Source organism: Triturus cristatus, chromosome 6, assembly GCF_964204655.1.
Source record: "Triturus cristatus chromosome 6, aTriCri1.1, whole genome shotgun sequence".
NCBI lineage: Eukaryota > Metazoa > Chordata > Amphibia > Caudata > Salamandridae > Triturus > Triturus cristatus.
In genome coordinates, this window is record NC_140589.1 from 1,477,261,795 (window position 1) to 1,477,283,319 (window position 21,525).

Here is a 21,525-nt window from a genome sequence, read left to right on the forward strand (position 1 = left end):
GCTCAAATGTGACCGTGACCGCACTGTACTAGTGATAACAAAAACCAATAGCCCATTAGAGTGATCAAGACCATCGACTAAATTGGTGAAGGATATGCAAACTATAGCCAGAAATGGCAAGCTTTTTTCCTGCTAGAAGATGGTAACTTCAATTAAGACAAGCACCTCATTGAGCAAAGCTCTTGCTCACAAGGCTAAACTGGGACAGTATTGTCTGTTGTACCTGGAATTGTGCAACCCTTAGCATTATTTTTACTACATGAACTAAGTAAACCCGCTTGCACACGCCTCGCCCCTCCCCAGCTGACCCACAGAGAAGCCTGCATTCTCTGTCCACCATTAGGAGACTACTCCATTCACCTAGCTGTTGCCATTATGTTTTTTGAAACCTGGAGTAAGTCTAAACTAAAGGAGTGTCCATAAAGAGTTAAATACAAGATCAAAGTATGAGATCTGTATTTAAAGCAGCTTTGTCCGTAGGTGGATGGCTTTGTGTATGATGTAATCCAATTTAAAGTTTATTTTGATTAAAAGCCAGACTACTGAGAAGTATAACCAACATAAAGTGGATGCTGCCAAAGCAGAACGGTTCATGAAAATGGGCAGCCCTCTAAATCCTTTACCAGAAATATGTTCCTCTTAAAACATAATTTAAAAAATGTAGGCAACAAGATGATCAGCAGAAAATAATTACCCTTATGATGATTGCTAAATAGAATGCCCCATACAGAAAATTCCCATCCATGGATTTTGCAAATACTTGTATGCCTATCTTTGCCCAAGTATGAGAGCCTGCATTTTTCTAGATGTGCAAGATGCTTATTTTCATATTACAATACATCGCTCTTGCAGAACATTTCTCAGGCTTCAACTGTGGACTTATTAAAGTGTTCACCACTTGGAGGTGGTTAATGCTCCTTTTATCTAGACTTCTGACCACTAACGTTGTAATACCTACAGGGGAGCTACACAGTCCTTACGGTCTAAAGCATGCCTGCTGCGTTCCCAGGTAAATCATTGAATTGATAAAAGTTGTCCCATTCACACCAATAAAAGCATAATTTCTAGAGTGCTTTCTGAATGCAGGCACCAGAATGGTGTTTCCTTTGAAGGAAAGAGTTTATTCACGGATATAGAAGTTGTATGTTTATGAAAAAGTGCTCTCTGTTAGTGAGGACTGTGCAGCTGCTGGTGGGTATGGTGGGCTGCTGCATTTTTCCAGAAACCGGTGTTGTGTTTGGGTCCATTGCAGTGATCGTCTCGACTATCAATAGTGTGTAGCTACAGGTGATTGTGAGGATATAATTGTCATCACAGATGGAGCCCAGTACTCCTGAACTATTGGCGCATGAGCTTAAATGTTGATGGTCTTGCCTTTCGGAAATGATGAATCTGAGCTCTCCCATGCGTCCTCAGGGTTGAGGAGCTCATTTGGATGACACAACTGTGCAAGCTTCCTGTTCTGCATCCCACAATAATCGGGGAGAGGAGTTGGCCTAATGGCTAGGGCGGTCAACATCTAATCTGGGAAACTGGGTTAGAGTCTTGGCAATGACGCTGAACATCCTGTGATTCTGGGCAAATCACTTAATCTCCCCGTGCCTAACAAAAAATGAATGTGTCCTAATGTAACGCAACTGGTGCTATGTAAAGCGCTCTGATACCCATTCGGGTCAAGTTCGCGCTATATAAAACTCTCTAAAAAAAAAAAAAAAAAAAAATATACTAGCCATATACAAATGTTGGAGTTCAGTACGGCCCATCTTGCTCCGAAGGCTTTCCTACCCACGGTTTGGCATAGTCTGTTCTTTTTGACTGACAGTAATGTGGCTATGTATGACATCAAGAAATGGCTGAACATGATTGCGCTCCAATTCAGGGTTGGACGGGCTACCGGGCCTTTCTAAGTAAAGAATGGAAAGCCAAATGGTTTTAAAGTATGCTTTAAAACCATTTGGTTTGCTTTCTTTACTTAAAAGTAAATGCAGGTCCCCATCAACAAAAATCGGCCCCCAAGGCAGTAAAATTGGGCCCCAGCTTGGCAGCCGACCAAAATGCCCAGTAGCCAGTCCGACCCTGCTCCCATTCTAGTAAAGCTAATTTTCTTCTGCAAGGTAAAGACTGGCTTCTAAATCTTGATGGAGCAGTTAATACCAGGGCAAACTCTTTAGGCAGATCCTCAAGTTGGTGATACTTTCCGCTTCCTGTTTAAAGTCATTGGGACATAATCAAAGTAGTTTATTTAATCGTAAATGCAAGTTTACAACCAACTTTACCCTTGTTACGCCACCAGCCCCTCCACCCTATAAAATAGCAAAGGAACTTCTGGCATTCATAAATGGTTATAAGATTGCAGAATTTACCGCCACAAAGACTTGTAAATGTCACTCAAGTGGTGAGAAGAGGGCGTTCCTAGGCGTGGTTTGCATTGAATGTTTGGGAATGCTCTGAAGCGTATGTTTGGGGACCTTCGCAAACTTCAATTCAACCCCATTACACTCTTAAAATGGTGGTAGGTGTACCCCAGCACAAGGCTGGGATAACTCCTATTCCTGGTGGGATGAAGAACGGATCACCTCCTGCCCACCACATTTGGTGGGAGTGTAGAAGAGGGTCTTTTTCCCACAGAGAAAAGAAAAATGTGTCGTACACAAGGCTTCATTCTCCCCTATGTAGACTTATGGAATATAGCTAGGTAAATATTGTCAGTTGCTGTGCTGACTAGAATGTCCGCATATTTGATTAGCATGGCAATATAGATTCTTTTAAGATATTCTTGGCAGCCAGTCATTGCTTAAGCTAGGATCTTTGTTTTTGCCTGATAATCGTGAAAATGATCATCAAAGCAAAGCTTTTTTTTTTTTTTTCTAGTCACAGATTTTTGTATCCCACCAGGAACTAGGATTTAACTTTTGTGAGGGTTTCTCCATGTAAGCCTCTGCATTCTTGCTGAATGAAACACCTGACAAAATCTTTCCCTTTCTGTATCAGTTTTTTTTCTTAGTATTACATAAAGCAGCAATACAGATGTTATTTAGTTTAGGATTATGTCTGAACTGCATTTCTCTAGGAAGATATTCCGCTAGTGTTACCCCATCCATAAACAACGGAGTGACTGCTCTGGATAGACCCCGGACTTGCCCAGAAGAAACTAAAGAGTTTCTAGTTGATCAACTAGTTTGCTGACCAAAAAAAACGGGTAGGACGTTTCCCTCAATTTATTATATACAGTCCCAATCCCCGGCACTTGCATCATATTTGTGTGCGCTGTGTGCCTCTGATGGAACTTTGCATCTAACTTTCATCCGTCCATTCAGTAGTTTCATTTGTGAATCAAGTAGTTGATTTATTCTTTTGTAAAGGGGGTTTGCTTTGTGCTCCTGTGCTAGCCTAATCCTTTTTCCGCTGTAGGTACAATCTACTGTGGATCATGGCTATCTTAAGGTCTTGAGGTCAGAGGCTCTAGCGCTGCATATATTTCAGAATGTTTGTTACACATAACCATATCCTTTATCCAGTTCTTCTTTTTGACATATGTTGCCCATCCTCATCACTGACAAACGCTACACTTGGCCAACAATAACGCCATAGCTATAGATCTCGGTTTCAATTTTACATAGCTCAGTAGAGCCATTTGTGGGTTTGGCTCCAGCCTTTTCCCAATCATGCATGATATGTTGAAGATGAGTGACCAAAATTATAATACTGGTGCACATGGCCATACCAAATGTAAAAAGTCTGCCTGCTCTGTGCTGGAACAGTGATGTGGTTTGCTCTAGTCTATCTTACATAAGCCTGACAAATACTTGTAATGTAGCACCTTATGCATGTGATTGGGGATGCCAATTTCGTTTGCAAGAAACATTATTGCCATATCTAATCCAATATTTCAATTTCTAGATCCTTTCCCCCAGGTCTGATTTACTATACCCTTAATCCATTGGCAAAACGCAGAATGTAACAAGGGACCTCCGAGTCTCCCGTATTTCACAGATATTAATTGGTCTTGGGCTAAAAGGGGCGCCCCTGTAGTGTTGGGGGCTCCATGGGGGGGGGGGGGGAGGTTACACCCCTGCTATCACCCTTGGAGCCATAATCAGTTATAGTTTGGAAAATAATCTATGGCATTCTGGGATGTTGTGATCTGAGTCGGCAGAATTAGTTCTTATAGTTCAGTGGGAAATCCTGGCAATTTCTCACACACCGTATGCTTAAGTCTATAAAATGTAAAAACGTCTAGTGGGGATGCCTTTGAGTTTGACCTGTAAGGAACTCACAATTGGCATATAAACATATAAATGCCCCACTTTTCCCAGCGTAGCCCAGTACCCTGCTTTCGCCGGTTAATAGTAGTGTGTAAATTATTTATCAATAAGGCGGGTGACTATTGTAGCGGTACACCCAATTTTCTTTCCTATGCATTTCCAAGGCCGCAAGTTGCCACAACTGTGAGTGTCTTTCCCAGGTGGCTGTACAAATGTGTGTGTAACAAATTTTGCGAATCCCATTGGGTTCTAAAATAGACCTACCTCATTAATATTCATGAGATAGCTCTCGGTTTGCGACACATTAAAAATCGCAAAACTCACAGGGATGGTGGCCTGCTAGGGTCAGCAGACCACCATGTCTGTGATTGATTTTGAATAAAGCCGTTTTAAAGAAAAAATATTAAATGCAGCCTGAAGTAAAACTGCATGCATTTAAAAAAGAAAATTAAAGATTCTTTTCACATGTTAAGAGAAAGCAGTGGTCCGTGGGATACTGCGGTACAAAAGGGGGTGGTGATGGACGGAGCATCATAACCAATCAAACACTCACACCCGGTCAACAGATCTGGGTTTGATCCATCACTGTTCTTTAGCCCACTCTGCCACCCCAGTTCAGACATGGCCATATGCAAATCAGTCTGACCCTGTGCCTCATGGGAACAGTCCAGCCCGAACTACCAAGCCATGTCTTCCCTGGACCGGAAACAAGCTTCCTAGGACCGGTTTCTGGCATTTCAGCTCTGTTGACTGGGTGTGAGTGTTTGATTGGTTCTGATGCTCCGTCCATCACCACCCCCTTTTGTACCGCTTTGTTCGCCATAAGTTGGCAGGGTATGCTCCGACATGAGTCCCTTGCTCACTTTGCCACTGGATTCAAGCAAGCCTGGCTGAAGACGGCTGAAATGCCAGAAACCGGTCCTAGGAAGCTTGTTTCCGGTCCAGGGAAGGCATGGCTTGGCAGTTGGGGCTGGACTGTTCCCATGAGGCACAGGGTCAGACTGATTTGCATATGGCCATGTCTGAACTGGGGTGGCAGAGTGGGCTAAAGAACGGTGATGGATCAAACCCAGATCTGTTGACTGGGTGTGAGTGTTTGATTGGTTCTGATGCTCCGTCCATCACCACCCCCGTTTGTACCGCTTTGTCCGTGGGACACTGCCTGCTCATAAAAAATGTTTTTACAAACATTCACAAAGGAAACCCCGTCCCATTTGCGAACGGGTTACCTCCTACTTGAAGTAGGTGGTAAAATGTGAATGTTTTGCGTCCTCATTTCGGCCGTAAAACATTCACACATACCACTGCAATTCAGTATTAGCAAGGGACGCCCTAAACACGCCCGTTCCTAATACTGAATCTCAAACCCAATTTGCGATTCAGTAATAGATTACCGAATCGCAAATAGGGATTTGTACATTGTTAGAAATGGGGGTCTCTAGTTGGCAAGGGCTTGCACCTTTGTCCAAATAGGGATCCTTCTTCCTAGTCCACATAAGGGAGTTACACTCCTAAAATAAATCTGGGCTGCTCCTCGTCGGGCCGGCGGTGCAATGCCCAACGGGCTCCCTTAAAAAGGGGCACTTTGTCGGAGTTCTTTTATCCAACAGCCGTTTGGTGAAGTGCGGGTATGGGGGCCTAATTGATGTAGATTAGCAAAAGTGATTTAAAACAGGGTCGAGAGTACCAATATAGGGAATCAATTTTATTCTAAAGGTCTCCTTCCCTGATTAAAAAGGTGTGTTTAATACTCGGTAGAGTTTAATGTCTCTAATTAGAGTGTTTAAAATCAGTGTAAGTGGTCAACATGTTTCTCGCTTAGAGCTCGTGCACTCGCGATTCGTCAGGACCTATAAACCAAACTATCTACAAATGGGTGGGGACTATCTGAATAATTGGTCTCTCAATCACAACAAATAATGTGATAAAACCATTCATCTAAAATACCTGTCATGGTCTGTTGCTACCTGTAAAAAAGGGAAGCGGTAGGTTAAACAGATCTAGGTTAAATCAAATTTGATCACAGGTAAAAGATAAATGAGGAACCAACAAAAAGGCCGTCGAGGTGATCCGTCTCAGTCATATTTAAAAGGATCAGTGGTGGTAACTGATGCATGAACGTCAGAAACGCTCTGATTAAGTGGTGTACCAACAAAGTGAACTAAAGTGACTTCACCTGTGTGGAACATGTAAAAAAACATAAAAACACAGCAGCAGAGAAGATCGAAGGACTCACCCTATTCAGTAGGACTGCGGACCACAACAGTGCTGGGTGGGCTCTGCATGAGCCGGGGAACCTCTAAAAGTAGGTCTGGACCAAAAAGTAGTGATGGACTTAATGGCGTAAAACAGGGGAGGGAGGGGGGGGGATCACAAATCGCAACATATAGATGGACGTGAAGACAAGAAGGGCATCAGTAAACAAAATCAATGATAAACAGTAAATGACCACACTGGTGGGCTAGGTCCCAGAGGGTGTGTGGAGGATAAAAAATATATAGTTGAGCCCTTCTGTTAAATGGCTATCGTACAGTTTATGTATTATGATCTGTTGAAATGATAGCTAGTATGTTGGAGCGCTATCTCACATATTTATACATAGCGTGGTATTCATTGTTGGGAAGTCCAAAATGCTAAAAAGCTGTCAGTAAGCATGCCAAGTTAAATAATCTAGCCCACTGCCAGTCGAAGGGGAAAACAGGAGGTTGAGGGGAAAAGCTACCTTTTGGTGGCTATCATATAGTTAATGTATCAAAGTCAGCTGGACTGAGCGCTAGTGTGTTGTAGCGCTATCTCGCATCTTTATACAAAACGTGATGTTCCTTTTTTGGGAAGCCAAATCTGCTAAAACGCTGTCAGTGAGCATGTGAAATTGAATAATGTAGCCCACTGCCAGTTGGGGGGGAGAGAGAAGGAAGGGAAAGGAAAATGCGTGCGAGTAAACGGCGCTAACATAAGTGGTAACTAAACCATCGTGGGTCACGCAGAGTCTAAAGTGGTATCTAGATAAGAGAGAGGGTGGTTAGGATACTCGCGTCTGCCCCGCTTACACCGTGCTTGTAGACCTACCCGAGCCACCGAGTCTGGGAGGTAGCGTCTAGGATGTAGTACAGGGAATTTAAACATCCGGTGAAGTCACGTGATGATGTCACGTGATCGGAACTATATTGCGGATATACAAAGGTTTTTAAAACAGCTGAAATGCGCTACAAGTGTAGGGGTGGTGAGCTGGAGTGAAGAATGGACGTAACATGAACCCGCCCAAGGAAACATGAAAATAAATTAATCTCGTTCCGGTAATGCCGGGCAGTGAAACCGTGTCGGCCATCTTGGGTTGGGAGACCAGATTGAGAAATTGGTTATAATTAAGCATGACTGTCAGATGTAGTAAATGCTTAAAAACAAAGGGGGTTGAAATAGATGCCTGTTTGGAAGGTGGCATGGTGAGAGGTAGGTGTAATGGTGCCTTAGAGTTTAACATATGGAGGCTAAAGGTCCCTGTAAATTATACAGGTGTTGTTGGATTTGGATAAAGCACAGTAAAAGAACATCTGATACAAAGGGTCTATTGAGAGATGTCAATTCAGCACTTAAGTGACCCCCATGGAATATCGTCATTCAGCCCAATGACATTTGAAGACAGACGGTGTATCCATCTCTGTTCTTTCTTGAACAGATTAGGTTGAGATGAATGGGGGTTGGCTTCTAGAATAAGCCATTCAACCGAATCTGGTGAGTGTTGTTTTTCTAAGAAATGGGCACTGATCTTAGTATTCTGTTTACGGCATCGAAAATTGCTGCGATGTTCTGAAATCCGCAATTTTATCGGTCTGGTTGTCATCCCCACATAGTATAAATTGCAGGGGCATTTAATAAGGTATATGCAATTGCTGGTATTGCAGTTTGTGTGTGACCTCAGTTCCCAGACGAAAGTAGTGTTGAGGGTGACAGTTTTATGTACGGATGTGAACTTGCACGCAGTACACATACCGCACGGATAATGTCCCTTAACTGCTGGTAGTTGCCATAGTGTGCTCTGAGTACGTTTCATTTTTGGTCTGGGTCTGGTGCTGATAATCAAATCCTTAATATTTTTGGAACGTTTGTACGCGAACCGGGGTGGTTCAAGATTCATTGATCCTGTATTAAGGATGTTCCAATGCTTTGCACGGCCTAAACCCCCGTGGGATTTCCTAATTGGTGGGTGAGATTTGTTCTATCCCCCGACCTATCTGATTTCCTCTCGACTTCTTGCGAGACCCAACAGTTATCCATTGTATAACTGGTTTTATATCCCTGGCTCCACCCTACCCATCCAGTCATGGAGGGACAGGGCTTGAGCTATGGGGATGATCAAGCAGCAGAGATTCTCCGGACCCCCTCCATACTAGGCCTCGACCACGAACTGGCCACAGGCAGTCAATCAGCTGAGTGGCAATCACTTTCAGACATGAAAAGAGAATGGGTACGTATCACCCTACACGGTGCCCTCATGACTGAGTACTTCAGGGCCAATATTTCTCCCAACGGCCTCATAGTGAAAAATTTCCCCAGAATTTTCTGGGAAGATGGCCAATTTAAAATTGAATGGTCCCAGATATCATGGAAGTGTACCAGGGACCTGTTGATCCTAATTGTGAATACTGCCAAGAGACTGGCAGATGAACTACTCTCGCGCATTCAGGCTATCGAAAGTAGTCTCAAACTAAGTAATCCTGGTGCCCAGTACAAATCTAAACTAACTGAACTCAACAACGAGCTAGCCGAACACAGAGAATTTCTAATGAAACAAAAAGTTGTGAAGCTACAAAAAGACATTAAACGCTTCGATAAGGAGAAAGTATATCCCTATCTCAAGGCAGATTATGTCCCGCCAAACACCAACTATCCATCAGATATCGATTCGGACTCCTCAAGGAGAGGATCCTCCACCAATAGTGACTCTAGCACTGAGAATATGAGACCTAATCAGTCTAGAGGAAAGAAAGGCAGACGGGGATATAACTTCTTTTCCCCCAACACCTTATCAGGGACCTGCTTTCTGGCAATATCCAATGTACCCCCAGGGACCCCCTCAATTTGGCCCTCATGGCCTACCTCAATTCGTACCCCAGGGCATGAACCAGCCCCCACCTTTTTTAGGCAGAGGTTGGGGCAGAGGGCGAGGGCGAAGAAGAGGGGCCCCACAAGAGAAAAGAGTACAATGGGAAGAACCACCTCAACGGGGAATGGAGACCAGGAGTCACACCAACAAAAAACAAATTTAGTTGTCAACTTGTCATCCCGACAACTGACAGCAATGGAAGATGATGTCCTTCAGAAAGGATTAGGATTCGTTCCCACTCCTAAAGTAGATCTCTTTACCCAAACTTGCGAATTACACCAATTCTTCCGCAAGATCCGGTTGAGATTTTTCTTTGAGGGTAAAGACTACATACCTGACAATGATTCAGGTTTACACAATCCCTCGACCTTCACCCCCCATGCAGGGATGGTACCTAATGAAGTACTGACATATGAACAGGCAGTACTCAAGGACATCACAACGATTTCTGGACAGAAACAGTTCAATAATCTCAGTAAAGCAGAGAGACTTGCTATCACAACTTTGGCCAATGATCCTACTATCACCATAAAACAGGCCGATAAAGGCGGCGCTACCGTCATAATGACTACAATTGATTATGACAATGAGTGTTTGAGACAACTGGGCAACAGACAATACTACACTCCCATTCCCAGTAACCCTACTGAACGCCTTAGAAAGACTATCACTGGTTTAGTCAACTCAGCAGAGGGTCAAGGCTGGCTAAGTGAGAAGGAGGCTTCCTTTCTAATCAAAAAAGAACCGAGGACCCCCTATTTCTACATTCTACCGAAGATTCACAAGGGGGTCACTCCGGTGCCTGGACGCCCCATAGTATCGGGCATTGACTCAATCCTTGAACCCTTGTCGCAATTTTGCGATCATTTCCTGCAACCCTTGGTCAAGCGTACACCGTCATACGTACAAGACACAACCGACGTACTACGCATACTAGACCAAACCCACGATACCCACAACATCAGCTTCCTCATCACCCTTGATGTTGAAGCCCTTTATACAAACATCCCGCAAAAAGCGACCCTTGATGTTGTTGAGGAAGTACTCGGACGCGACCCTTGGGAATCACCAACTCCACTGTCCTTTATCATTGAGTGTGCCACCTTAGCTCTCACAGAGAACTTTTTTGAATTCAAAGGTCAATTATACCACCAGACCCAAGGGACATCGATGGGGAGTACCTTTGCTCCGAGCCTGGCCTGTTTATACATGGCCTGGTTCGAGGGGGTACACATATTCTGTGACACGAATCCATATCGTCACAATATCCGATTATGGAAACGTTTCATAGATGACATCTTGATCTTCTGGACAGGAGATTCTACGAGCTGTGAAGCATTTTTTACATGGCTCAATCATCTGAATCCTCATCTCAACTTCACGATCACAGCATCTCCTTCTCAAATTGCTTTCCTTGATTTAACCATTAGACTGACCCAGGGCGTTCTCTCAACGACTCTCTATAGAAAAGCCACAGATCGTAACAGCTTGCTACATTTCACCAGCCATCATCCCAGAGCACTTAAAGAGAACTTACCCTTTGGGCAATTTCTCAGATTGAGGAGGAATTGCAGCACCATAGATGCTTTCAAAAATGAGGCAGAAACTCTATCCCGTAACCTAAGGGAAAGACAAGACCCAATGAAGAGCATCACTCAGTCCAAAAAACGGGCCAGAAATAATAACAGAGAAGCCCTGTTGGAACCCAGAGCAAACACGACAACTACCTCTGACATCTTGACCTGCGTCACAACTTTCACACCTAACACCAACCAAGTGACCAAGGTTTTAAAGAAGCACTGGAACATCCTTAATACAGGATCAATGAATCTTGAACCACCCCGGTTCGCGTACAAACGTTCCAAAAATATTAAGGATTTGATTATCAGCACCAGACCCAGACCAAAAATGAAACCTGCTCAGAGCACACTATGGCAACTACCAGCAGTTAAGGGACATTATCCGTGCGGTATGTGTACTGCGTGCAAGTTCACATCCGTACATAAAACTGTCACCCTCAACACTACTTTCGTCTGGGAACTGAGGTCACACACAAACTGCAATACCAGCAATTGCATATACCTTATTAAATGCCCCTGCAATTTATACTATGTGGGGATGACAACCAGACCGATAAAATTGCGGATTTCAGAACATCGCAGCAATTTTCGATGCCGTAAACAGAATACTAAGATCAGTGCCCATTTCTTAGAAAAACAACACTCACCAGATTCGGTTGAATGGCTTATTCTAGAAGCCAACCCCCATTCATCTCAACCTAATCTGTTCAAGAAAGAACAGAGATGGATGCACCGTCTGTCTTCAAATGTCATTGGGCTGAATGACGATATTCCATGGGGGTCACTTAAGTGCTGAATTGACATCTCTCAATAGACCCTTTGTATCAGATGTTCTTTTACTGTGCTTTATCCAAATCCAACAACACCTGTATAATTTACAGGGACCTTTAGCCTCCATATGTTAAACTCTCAGGCACCATTACACCTACCTCTCACCATGCCACCTTCCAAACAGGCATCTATTTCAACCCCCTTTGTTTTTAAGCATTTACTACATCTGACAGTCATGCTTAATTATAACCAATTTCTCAATCTGGTCTCCCAACCCAAGATGGCCGACACGGTTTCACTGCCCGACATTACCGGAACGAGATTAATTTATTTTCATGTTTCCTTGGGCGGGTTCATGTTACGTCCATTCTTCACTCCAGCTCACCACCCCTACACTTGTAGCGCATTTCAGCTGTTTTAAAAACCTTTGTATATCCGCAATATAGTTCCGATCACGTGACATCATCACGTGACTTCACCGGATGTTTAAATTCCCTGTACTACATCCTAGACGCTACCTCCCAGACTCGGTGGCTCGGGTAGGTCTACAAGCACGGCGTAAGCGGGCAGACGTGAGTATCCTAACCACCCTCTCTCTTATCTAGATACCACTTTAGACTCTGCGTGACCCACGATGGTTTAGTTACCACTTATGTTAGCGCCGTTTACTCGCACGCATTTTCCTTTCCCTTCCTTCTCTCTCCCCCCCCAACTGGCAGTGGGCTACATTATTCAATTTCACATGCTCACTGACAGCGTTTTAGCAGATTTGGCTTCCCAAAAAAAGGAACATCACGTTTTGTATAAAGATGCGAGATAGCGCTACAACACACTAGCGCTCAGTCCAGCTGACTTTGATACATTAACTATATGATAGCCACCAAAAGGTAGCTTTTCCCCTCAACCTCCTGTTTTCCCCTTCGACTGGCAGTGGGCTAGATTATTTAACTTGGCATGCTTACTGACAGCTTTTTAGCATTTTGGACTTCCCAACAATGAATAACACGTTATGTATAAATATGTGAGATAGCGCTCCAACATACTAGCTATCATTTCAACAGATCATAATACATAAACTGTACGATAGCCATTTAACAGAAGGGCTCAACTATATATTTTTTATCCTCCACACACCCTCTGGGACCTAGCCCACCAGTGTGGTCATTTACTGTTTATCATTGATTTTGTTTACTGATGCCCTTCTTGTCTTCACGTCCATCTATATGTTGTGATTTGTGATTCCCCCCTCCCTCCCCTGTTTTACGCCATTAAGTCCATCACTACTTTTTGGTCCAGACCTACTTTTAGAGGTTCCCCGGCTCATGCAGAGCCCACCCAGCACTGTTGTGGTCCGCAGTCCTACTGAATAGGGTGAGTCCTTCGATCTTCTCTGCTGCTGTGTTTTTATGTTTTTTTACATGTTCCACACAGGTGAATAGTCACTTTAGTTCACTTTGTTGGTACACCACTTAATCAGAGCGTTTCTGACGTCAAGCATCAGTTACCACCACTGATCCTTTTAAATATGACAGACGGATCACCTCGACGGCCTTTTTGTTGGTTCCTCATTTATCTTTTACCTGTGATCAAATTTGATTTAACCTAGATCTGTTTAACCTACCGCTTCCCTTTTTTACAGGTAGCAACAGACCATGACAGGTATTTTAGATGAATGGTTTTATCACATTATTTGTTGTGATTGAGAGACTAATTATTCAGATAGTCCCCACCCATTTGTAGATAGTTTGGTTTATAGGTCCTGACGAATCGAGAGTGCACGAGCTCTAAGCGAGAAACATGTTGACCACTTACACTGATTTTAAACACTCTAATTAGAGACATTAAACTCTACCGAGTGTTAAACACACCTTTTTAATCAGGGAAGGAGACCTTTAGAATAAAATTGATTCCCTATATTGGTACTCTCGACCCGGTTTTAAATCACTTTTGCTAATCTACATCAATTAGGCCCCCATACCCGCACTTCACCAAACGGCTGTTGGATAAAAGAACTCCGACAAAGTGCCCCTTTTTAAGGGAGCCCGTTGGGCATTGCACCGCCGGCCCGACGAGGAGCAGCCCAGATGATGAAGCATGACACCTGAAAGGGTGTGTGAGGGCATTAAAATCCAACAAAAGGATTACCCACTCCGTACATAGCACACTTGGAGTCTAATCCAGTTTTCTTGATGATCCACTCTCAACCTTCTCTCTCTATTGAGGAACAACAGGTAACACTCCTTTTGGTAGTCTAGCTGTTGGGGCACCCTACCTGTTTGGACCTCCTGCTCCATTGTGAGCAGAATAAGCCCCCCCTTCTCCATCCCCCTTGTTTGAAACCACTCCTAAAATAAACCCTGCTCACCCCCTTGGTAGCTTGGTACGAGCAGTCAGGCTTATCTTGGAGGCAGTGTGTAAAGCATTTGCACACAACCAACAGTAATACAGTGTAAGCACTACAAAAGGACACCACACCAGTTTAGAAAAATATCCAATATTTTTATATACTTTAAGACGAGACCAAAAACGATAAAAATCCACAATACAGTACTTAAAAATCTACAGTTGTCAAAATAAGCTTTAAAAACAGTTCCTTGATGTCGATAGCTCCGTCCGGGGTCATCACGGCGTCGTGAGCAAATAAATCCAAACAGTTCTGGCTGATCGCGGGCCAGCTACTGTTTTGGGAAGACCCGCAAACAGTACCTTTTTTAGAAATGCAGGGCTTCGGCGACCTCTTGTTGTGCTTCCGAAAACACAGCGTCTGCAGTCAGTTCCGGAGGCTGGTGCAGGAGTCGTTGGGACCCTCTAAGTCACATGTGTTGCAGGCCCATCTCCTCTCTGTTGGGATCAGGTGCGCTTGCATCGGCAGGCGTCGTGTGCTGCGGTGCGGCGTGCGGTGCCCCCAGGTCGCGGTGCAAGCAGCTGCCGCGTCAGATGGCGTCGTCGGTGATACTAGGGTCGCTGTGCGAAATGAAGGCGGTGCTAGTCACAGTGCTGGCAGTTCACGGTGCAAGCAGCAGCAGCGGCGGTGTCGTTGCTGAAGCGCTATCGTTCGCTGTCGAACTGGAGTCAATTGCACCGGCGTCAGTAGGCCAAGGCTGCGGTGTGGGATGAGGGCAGGGCGTCGTGTTACTTTACGAGCGGTGCCCTCGAACCATGGTGCAAGCAGCGGCGTCTATTCCGGCTTGGAGCAGCATCTGGGATACCAAGGTGGCGGCGTGAAGTGTGGCAGTGCGGTGCCCACAGGTCACGGTGCGAGCAGCGGCTCGGTGGCGGTGTCAGCAGGTGTCTGAGAGACCAAGGTCGCGGTGCGGTGTTGCGGCGGTGCCCTCTGCAGTGCCGTCAGGACACTGAGACGGCAGTGGTGTCGTAGACTTTGTCGAGTTGCTTTTCCTCTGTTGCAGCACAAAACACAGTCCCCCAGTGCTGCGGGCAGAAGAGCTTCAAGTCTTTGTTGTTCCTGAGACTTCTTGAATAGGGGGCAAGCTCTACCTCAAGTCCCTAGAGAAACTCACAAAGCAGATTGCAGAAAGTTCAGTCCAGTCCTTTCACTGCCCAAGACAGAAGCAGCCACTGCAGGGCAACACAGCAAAGCACACAGCAAAGTGGTAGGTCCTCCTCATAGCTTCTCCAGTTCTTCTTGATCCAAAAGAGTTCTAAAGTTCCGGGGTCTGGGCCCCAATATTTATATCCCAAAATTGTTTGATCTCTTAGGCAAGCGAGTGTCTGTGCCCAGCCAGAACCAGTTCTGCCTTCTCTGGTGTGATTTCCTGGTGGAGATGGCATTGTCTGAGGCAGACCAGGCCCATTGAGGTGCAAGGAAATCTCCCCCTTCCCTCGTTGCAGCCCAGGTCTATTCAGACCTTTCCTGACCCTACCTAGGCTATCTGGAGCCACTCCTGCTCCCCAGCCTTCTGTCATCCAAAACCCAGACAGGCAATCCACATGCCAGCAGAGGCTCACGGGATGACTGAGCAAGAAAATACCTACTTTCTAACAGTGGTATTTTCAAACGCAGAATGTAAAAATCATCTTCACTAAAAGATGCATCTTTAGATTCTGAGTTCAGGTCTATTAAATTTTATTTCCCTACCTAGTTCCCAGGGCCAATTATGTTTATAAGAGGTTATAAACAAACTTCCCATTCTGTCCTATGGGGAACAGGTAGCCTTGCAATAATGAAAAACGAAATGGGCTGTAATTCACTATCAGGACATGCCACACGCACCAGGGCATGTCATACCTTTCACATACACTGCACCCTGCCCACAGGGGTACCTTGGGCCTACCTTAGGGGTGACTAACATGTAGAAAAGGGAAGGTTTAGGGCCTGGCAAGTGGGTGCACTGGCCAAGTCGACACTGCAGTTACCAACTGCGCGCAGACTCTGCAATGGCAGATCTGAGTTGCCTTTTTAGGGCTACTCGCATGGGTGGCATAATCCGTGCTGCAGGCCCACTGGTAGCATGTGATTTACAGACCCTGGCACACGCAGTGCACTTTACTAGGGACTAGCAAGTAAATCAAATATCCAATCCTAGAAACACCAATCCATAACACACTTTACCACAGGAGCACTTGCACTTTACCACTGATCAGCAGTGAGAATAGTGCTCAGTAACACTACGCTAGCAAAAACAGAGTCAAAACCGGGAGGGCAGTAAGCAAAAACTCAGGGGAAACACGCCAAAAGATGCCAAGTCTAACATACATTTAAAAAATGCTTTTTGTGGTCCCAAACGGCCCCATTCTGTGAATAGGGCCATTCGTGGCCGCAAAAAAGCATTGTACATCGGACCATGGATCTGGTACCCCAAACCTGCCCCTTTTGAAGGGTAGGATACCAGTTTCCCATCCTGTTCTCTGCTGTACCTCTGCCCATATGAGCCTAATGAGGTGCAACCTCAATGCACTGAAGAAAGCTGAATTCAAGGGAATTTATATATTTATGAATGTTTAAAGGAACCCAGGGGGTATAATCATTTTTATTTAGGAGTGCTATTCATCCTGCCATTGACAGCGTAATTTGATCTACAGATAGGGCGTTTTAAAGTAATCCCTTAATAGATGAACCACCAAGATAACATCTTGGCCCCCCACAACCTTTTTCCCGCTTCTATCCCTCTGCTATCCTTCTCAATCTAAATAACTGACTAACCTATCCACCACTCATTACTTTCATATTTCACTATAATAATTCAACACTAATCCTTTGTGGGTTCCGGAGTAGCGTGTTACTCACCAAAAAAGCACTTCGACACCTCGTCAGGGTAGTAAGCGCTATATAAGTGCAATTACAATACAATGCGAGGGAAAGCTGTTATTTTTAACACCTCTTCAGGAGGTACCAGTGCTTAATATTTTTCAAGTGCAGCCTTGGCCCTTTATACAGACTTTTACAAAGCATTACAGCCTTGAATCACATGCAGAAAGTTAGTCACATTTTGTGTAGATCTACTTTCAGATTTGTCTGGTTGATTTGAGTAGCCATAGCTTGCTACTTTTTGAGTGTTCATGATGTGGAATCTGCAGAAAAGATCTGTTAGAAAGATGCTACTGATCTTGATCTTTGGTAATGTTCTTTCTGCTAGATATGCAGTCTTCCTGCAGATTAATCATAGCCCTCCCCCCCACCCACTTTCTCAGAGGGCATGTCAAATATAGGGTAGAGTTCTGTTCGCATGTATGGCTGTAGATGCACATGCGTAGCGAAATCCCACCATCTAGTGTTAGGTGTAGATGTGTGCAAGTTGTTTTTCTTTGAAGAAAGTTTTTGTAGTTACAAGTTATAGGGACCCCTCTTACTTGTTTAATGTGCATGGTCCTTAACTTCAACATTAGACTGTTTTCTTATGCCATTGGGTTTGGTCGTGTGTTCCTCTGCTCTGGTTTGACAGTCATCGTTTACTCTTTCCAGACTATTATCGGTATTGTTTTGATCGCGGCTGTTCTCTGTCTCCCTAGTTGGGACAGTTTTTATCCTGATAGGTAGCAATCAAAAAGGTTATCCCTTCACTCAGACATGTCAGTGGGCTTCAGGCACTAACCTTAGAAGAATCTTTCTTTCAACTACATTAAAATGGGGTGTTACTGCATACCTATCTGAAATTTCTTCCAAAGGTGGTATGTCAATTCCACCTAAATCAATCTATCAATTTGCCAGTACTCCGTTGTCAAAAGAGCTCAACACACTTTAGATGTAAAAAGGGCCCTTGTGTACTATACTGATAGAACCAAATCATTTAGAAAAACAACTCGTGGTTGCCTTTTCAAAACCACATAAAGGAAGGGCTATTTCTAAATTGGGCATTTCACTTTGGATTGTCTAATGCATCCAAACCGGTTATGCTAAAGCTAAAATCTCTACCTGTCCCTCCAAGAGGTCACTCTGCTCTCAATAAAGAGCTTCTATGGCCTTCTTAGTAAAAATACCTACAGCTGACATATGTAAAGCAGCTACATGGTCTACACTGCAAACATTTACAAAACATTACTGTGTAGATGTCATGGCTTGTCAACAAGCTGGTCTGGGCCAAGTGGTTCTACTTGCACCTTTTCAAACCACTGCAACCTCCACAGGTTAGCCACCGCTTATCGAGGAGAACTGCTTTACAGTCTGTGCTAAGCATGTGTATCTACAGCCATATGTACCTTGAACAGAAAAATTGCTTACCCAGTAAGCATCTGTTTGCGGCATGTAGTGCTGTAGATTCACATACGCCCACCCTCCTCCCTGGAAAGTTCTGTTGATTATAGTTACTTATATATTACATTCCTTTTGCATGGTTATCTCACTATACTGAACTATCCTTCACACTCCAGCCTCACCAGCCTTTGCAAAAAACAATCTTAACAATGGTGTCGAGGACCATGCACATTACAAGCAAAAGGAGTCGTCACTGTACCTTGTAACTCAAAAGACTTTCTTCAAAGAAAATTTACTTGCACACATCCGAGCAAAACACTAGCCGAAGGGCTTATGCTAAGCATGGGAATCTACAGCACTGCATGTCGCGAACAGATGCTTGCTGGATAACTAACTTTTTCCTTCTCCCAACGTGTTGTAGTCCCTCCCCCCCCCAAACCCCCCCCCCCCCCCCCCCTTCTCAGCGCCACCTCCAGTGGATCCTAGTGATTGGAAAGGTATGTGGAATTGACTTTTCGTCCCTTTACAAACCAAATCCAGTTCTTCTATCAATGTCATGTATACATAATTATTCTGAATCTCTGGGCTTGTGCAAGTATTTCTCCAATTTCCAGATGGCTATCCCTTTTGATTTGCCTCTACAGTACTTCTAGATCAAATCGTCAGATCCTAGCTGGGTGGTAAACCGGTTAAGTTTCATGCAATTTCTAGTAGCATAGTAACCTTTTGTGCAGGTGACCTTTGTATGTTATCTCAAATGTTGGTTGTCTTTTTTTGTCATTGTGCAGGAGTTTACAGATTTTTGAACATTTTTTTCTTCTCTTAATTTTCAAATTGCAGAGCTCTAATAGCAGGAGGTGGTGCTCCAGAAACTGAACTGGCCTTGCGATTGAATGAGTATTCTCGCACTTTGAGTGGCATGGAGTCCTATTGTGTACGAGCTTATGCAGATGCACTTGAAGTCATACCATCCACGTTAGCAGAAAATGCTGGCCTTAATCCCATTTCTACTGTGACAGAGTTGAGAAATAGACATGCACAGGGAGAAAAAACATCGGGCATTAATGTTAGAAAGGTAAATGTGATGGCTTTGTATTAATGCGAACTATTGTTTTGTATTTTGTCTTGCCATTTTAAGATCGTTAGTCAATGAATGTTTCCCATTTTGGGATTTTCTTTATAATTTTTAAACCTAAAAGTATCTCTGCCTTTGTGCTGGATCCCAGAACAAATTGAAACCAACATTTAATTTAGTTTGTATTTTTATTTTTTTACTTGCATTACTCGATATTTAAAATTTGTCACCACAGCAGTTTGCTTAAACAAAATCATCTTAATTCTCCTCCAAGGTGAAATAAAAGGGCAGTGGCACAGATGGGTACACTTTTAAGCTGGGAGACTTTTTGACCTTTTAACTTTAAGATACCAGCTACTCAAGTGTCTCAGAACAAGGTGCAGTAACAGTTAAAGCAGTTCATTTGTAGGTCTCGAGAGTGCAGGTTTCTGCCAGATCTTTTGTCATTTCTCTTCTAAAACCTATACATAGAGTGGGTTTCTGAGGAGTAATTGTCTCTCCCATCGTTATGTTGGCTGTTTTGCGTCATTCCACCTTCATGGAAGTGTTTCTGTTGCAGTGCATCGTTTTCATTATCTGGAAGGAAATATTTGGTAACCGCAGAATCCATCTTGAAATAAAGGCTTTCACCTATAAAGTCTACCCATTGTGCTTTATAGCCAGCAGCTTACCTGAAGTATAATTTTGGAAGCTGTGTAAAAAGTATGTAAAGGCAATATAACAATTTTTATTTCTTTTTAAGAAAAAGATTTTTGTGCCAATAAGCTATATAAAATGTATAACTAAGTAAATAATACTGCATTTATCTGCTTAGGAAGGTCATAAGCATTTTTCTCATTATGCTGTTTTTTTTTATTCAGTACGGGAAGCTTGGGTACTTCAATGTACGATTTTCTTGGGAAATGACTGACAAAATAGGCAATCTCACTTTTAGGCTGATACGTTTATTGCCATTCAGGGTACTCATGGTGATGTCTTTACAGTGTTGGCTGGGCAAGCATTTATTTTTTATAGCGCCCTCCCAGTTGCGTCATTGCTGGGGTTCAGCATCTGCTTACATTGTTAGATCCCTGTCGACTATTTGTATTCCCTTTTAACCTTTTTAATTTTTCTCCAGGTTGGTGAAGCAAACAGTTATAGTCCAGCAAATCTGTCAGTTTCAGTGTGATAGTTTTCAAAGGATTGTGAGAATGCAAATATCCTTCTCATCAACATCTACATATTCACAGTCCTTTGAATAACGACTTTTTTTGGAATCGATGTTTTTTTCTGACTAACTAGGACTGCTTATAATGAATGGAAGAAAAATGTCTATTGGAGCAAAATCGTGCTTATGAACACTTACTACGTGATCAACAACTAGTCTTTAATGCCATTGGAAGCCAAAATAACTTGTTTTTCCTCACTTTGTCCCCTGAAACTAAAAAAGCCCCCAAAAGAAACCAATCACGTCTCGGTTAAGAGAGCCTAATGAATTTCTAAATGGCGATTTAAAATAGTTGCCTCATTTTATCTAGTTATTTCTTTGCACTTGCGTTAAATACTCGCGTTTGTTTGAGGGAGAACTATGGGCTGATTATGTTGAAATGTAGTGTAGAAACCTCTGTGAAGGTCATTTCTTTCCATCCTCTACGTTAAGACCCATTTACATGAAACGCACTGTGACCTACACTTTGTGGTTTCCGAGTTGAGCAGAGTTGGATACAAATGGAAGCCCACGAAGTGTGCACTGTACGTCCTTGGTGCGGACTGTTTCCTCCCAAATGTATGCTCATTTATCGTATTCTGTTGTGAGCTTATTGTCTCAGTTTAGTAGCCTCCGCCACCAGTGTTGCTGTTTTTAGTATTTGGATGGGAACATGTAATTTCAAATTTAGCCTCAAGTTCACTGTCCCAAAAAGTGATTTGTTAGACTCTGGTAATATCATAGTTTACTGCCGGTCAGCCCTTGCCCTAGTGACCAGACATCTCTGCTTCACTAATCTTAAATCCTTTGACCATGGCTGAGAGACCAAGATTGTGCCTCTAGAGCAAATAACTTATTACTGTAGCACTGGAGAGATTAAAGGGTGACGCCTTGC

General features: G+C 43.6%; 1 protein-coding gene across 1 annotated transcript in view; it reads left to right on the forward strand.

Annotated features, from left to right (window-relative positions):
- Positions 1–21,525, forward strand: part of CCT4 (chaperonin containing TCP1 subunit 4) — a 114,250-nt gene that overhangs the window by 72,298 nt on the left and 20,427 nt on the right. The window contains exon 12 of the mRNA XM_085612579.1: positions 19,210–19,444. Coding sequence (XP_085468705.1) covers positions 19,210–19,444 — 235 coding nt within the window. The remainder of the gene's footprint in view (positions 1–19,209; positions 19,445–21,525) is intronic.